Source organism: Pundamilia nyererei, unplaced genomic scaffold (assembly GCF_000239375.1).
Source record: "Pundamilia nyererei isolate P.nyererei 1_Seehausen unplaced genomic scaffold, PunNye1.0 scaffold00135, whole genome shotgun sequence".
Taxonomy (NCBI): domain Eukaryota; kingdom Metazoa; phylum Chordata; class Actinopteri; order Cichliformes; family Cichlidae; genus Pundamilia; species Pundamilia nyererei.
Genome location: NW_005187536.1, coordinates 1519882 through 1522363, shown reverse-complemented (window position 1 = coordinate 1522363; position 2482 = coordinate 1519882). Strand labels below are relative to the sequence as shown.

The window sequence follows — 2482 nt, the reverse complement described above, 5'->3', positions numbered from 1 at the left end:
TGTGTGTGTGTGTGTGTGTGTGTGTGTGTGTGTGTGTGTGTGTGTGTGTGTGTGTGTGTGTGTGGAGGGCGGGTCCAGACCTCGGGTTCTTCATCACCCTGCAATGCTGCTGAGGCAGACAGGCTGCAGCTGCAGCAGCGGCGCTGCAGCCTGTCTGGCATCAATCATCAGCCGGAAGCTCACATCTAAACACAAACATGCTCCCGTACCTGGCGATGGCGCTCGGGGTCTCTGTCTGTCTGCGTGTCAGTAAAGCTGCTGTCTTATCTTGCTGTGCTCTTGGCTAACATTCATCACTGCTGTCTCTGACTAACTGCATGGAGCCCTCTCTGATGAATAAGCCCTCAGCTTGCTTTGGATGTTCAGAAGTTAGTTTTTCAGAGGTTTAGTCCTGTGTTAGCCTCGTTTGGGATGTCAGCACTCTGCACATTACTTTAACCTGGACACAAGACGTGTCACCTTGATCGGTGACAAGAGCAGCAGGACGGTTAGAGAAGACAGATGAACACGGGCCTGACGAGCCACAGGAAGTACGATGGACGCTGCAGTTATGTCTCTCAGAGGTATCTGTGTTGTCTCTGTGCTCGCCGTCCGTGTGGACAGATAAGACGTTACCTGCTGAGAGCCGGTGCAGGCGAGAAAAACAGGCTGATAAATATGCAAAATGCTGCAAATGCAGCGACCTGCAGGGTCACAACAACAACTCTAAAGATCCACCTGCTGCTGGATAACAAGAAGGCTCCATTCTGCTGTGAATCCTGGAGTAATGAGCAGAGTGCTGAGGTCAGCGATGAGGCTGGTGCGACATCAGTTACTGTCACACGTGTGTTTTAAAACACTGTGTGCACGAGAACAATGCAGAACACACGTGAACGCGTGACATCGCCACTTTCCGTCTCTGTGGTTAAAACCAAAGGTGCTGAATTCCAGTGGGTGCAGTGCATGCTGGTTAATATTCATGTCACAGTGAGAGACCCTTCGGCTCCTCAGATCAGTCCCACCGGTTTATTTTGATTAAAATACATTTTATGATGTGTTAATGCAGCCGCTGAGCCATTAAACAGAGGAAGCATCTGTGAGCTACAGGTTCATTATGAGAACATAATTCCTGTCGTTGCATCTCCAACGCTGCACCTTTCGTGCGGTCGCAGCAGCATCTGGTGACTCTGGTTTATTATGAAGAGCGCACAAGCAGTCGGCCCTCATCTGTTATCTCATTAGCAGCACTTATTCAAAAGTCCGTCGAGGTTCACGGAAGAAATGCAAACAAATGAATGACCGGAGATTCGGTGAGACCAGTGTTTCCCATCACACGCTCAGCCGCCGCGTCGGCCGTGCAGCAAACATGCTGAATGACATCAAGCAGGTGTTTTGTGCTTTTTTTCCTCGTGGTCATCAGCTGGATCGTGTCTTCTAAATCCCGCCTTCTTCCTGAGGGGAAACTGACACGTGACGCCTCGAGTTCGACCTTTGCAGTTCTCTCCTTACTGCAAAATGCTTGCAAAATGTGTATGTGGTTATTTTGGTTGCCTTCAGTGTCTGACTTAGTTTTTTTATGACACTTTGTGGTGTCACCCTGTTCATTTGTTGCTTCCACGTCAAATCCCAGGCCCACAGAGCGGACTTCATTATTCCAGGTGCAGACTTGAGGAGGAGAGTGATTAAAAACATCAGAATGAGTCTTTACTCGTTAAGAGATGCAAAGAGAGCACCTGCTTCAAATGACTAATCACTGAGTAATCGCTCTGTCCACTCGAGACTTCCTGCCGTTGCGCTGACTCAGTATCACTGATCGTGCCGGCCTGGGATGACAGTGGAGCATGCTTTTTGAAAATATGCCTGCAAACATGCAAGTGCACCAGTTTGCATGTTCTTTGTTCATTTGGTTTCTTTTCAGTTTTTCCCCACTTTGGTTTGCCATCGTTTGAAGCAGACTACACCTCCTTTGTTTTCTTCTTCCATGATTTCTTTTTTGTTCTATTTTATTTTGAAGGGATTAACTGGTGCTTTGTTTCCTATTCTTTTGTTTCAGTAAAGGGACCCGGCAGAAAGTTAAGTCTGCCAACAGATCTTAAGACTGATCTTGGTACGGTAGGCGAAAGCCAGCAGTTTTCACTTGATTTCCTTTGAGTTTCTGCTTTTCTCATGGTTTCTAGGCTTTTGTGTTGCATTAGTACTTTTGGATTTCACTCAAACTTTCCTCTTTCAGTTTCCTTGTTGCTCTGTCCGCCTGTTCAACCAGCCCATGAGACTGTCGGCCTAACGTGTTCGTCCATTTTGCCCGTCAGTGTGTTTTGATTTAAAGCGTCTGTGTTTGTTCCTTCTACATTTTGCAAGTGTTTACAAAGGTGATTTGTAGCTCATGCCCATATTTGAACTTGAGGCATTCTATCGCTTTACCATGATTGGACCATCCTCTGATTTATGCAACCTTTCCTCCATTGACAGGCTTTGCTCTGCGGTGCTGGATCACTTGCTACCT

General features: G+C 47.2%; 1 protein-coding gene across 10 annotated transcripts in view; it reads left to right on the top strand.

Moving 5' to 3' along the window:
- Positions 1-2482, top strand: part of stxbp5l (syntaxin binding protein 5L) — a 130966-nt gene that overhangs the window by 112397 nt on the left and 16087 nt on the right. For 4 of the 10 annotated variants that reach the window (XM_013913510.1, XM_013913509.1, XM_013913511.1 and 1 more), the window contains one exon: positions 2033-2086. The exons of the other annotated variants lie outside the window; for them this stretch is intronic. In XM_013913510.1, coding sequence (XP_013768964.1) covers positions 2033-2086 — 54 coding nt within the window. The remainder of the gene's footprint in view (positions 1-2032; positions 2087-2482) is intronic. 10 annotated transcript variants of the gene reach the window in all.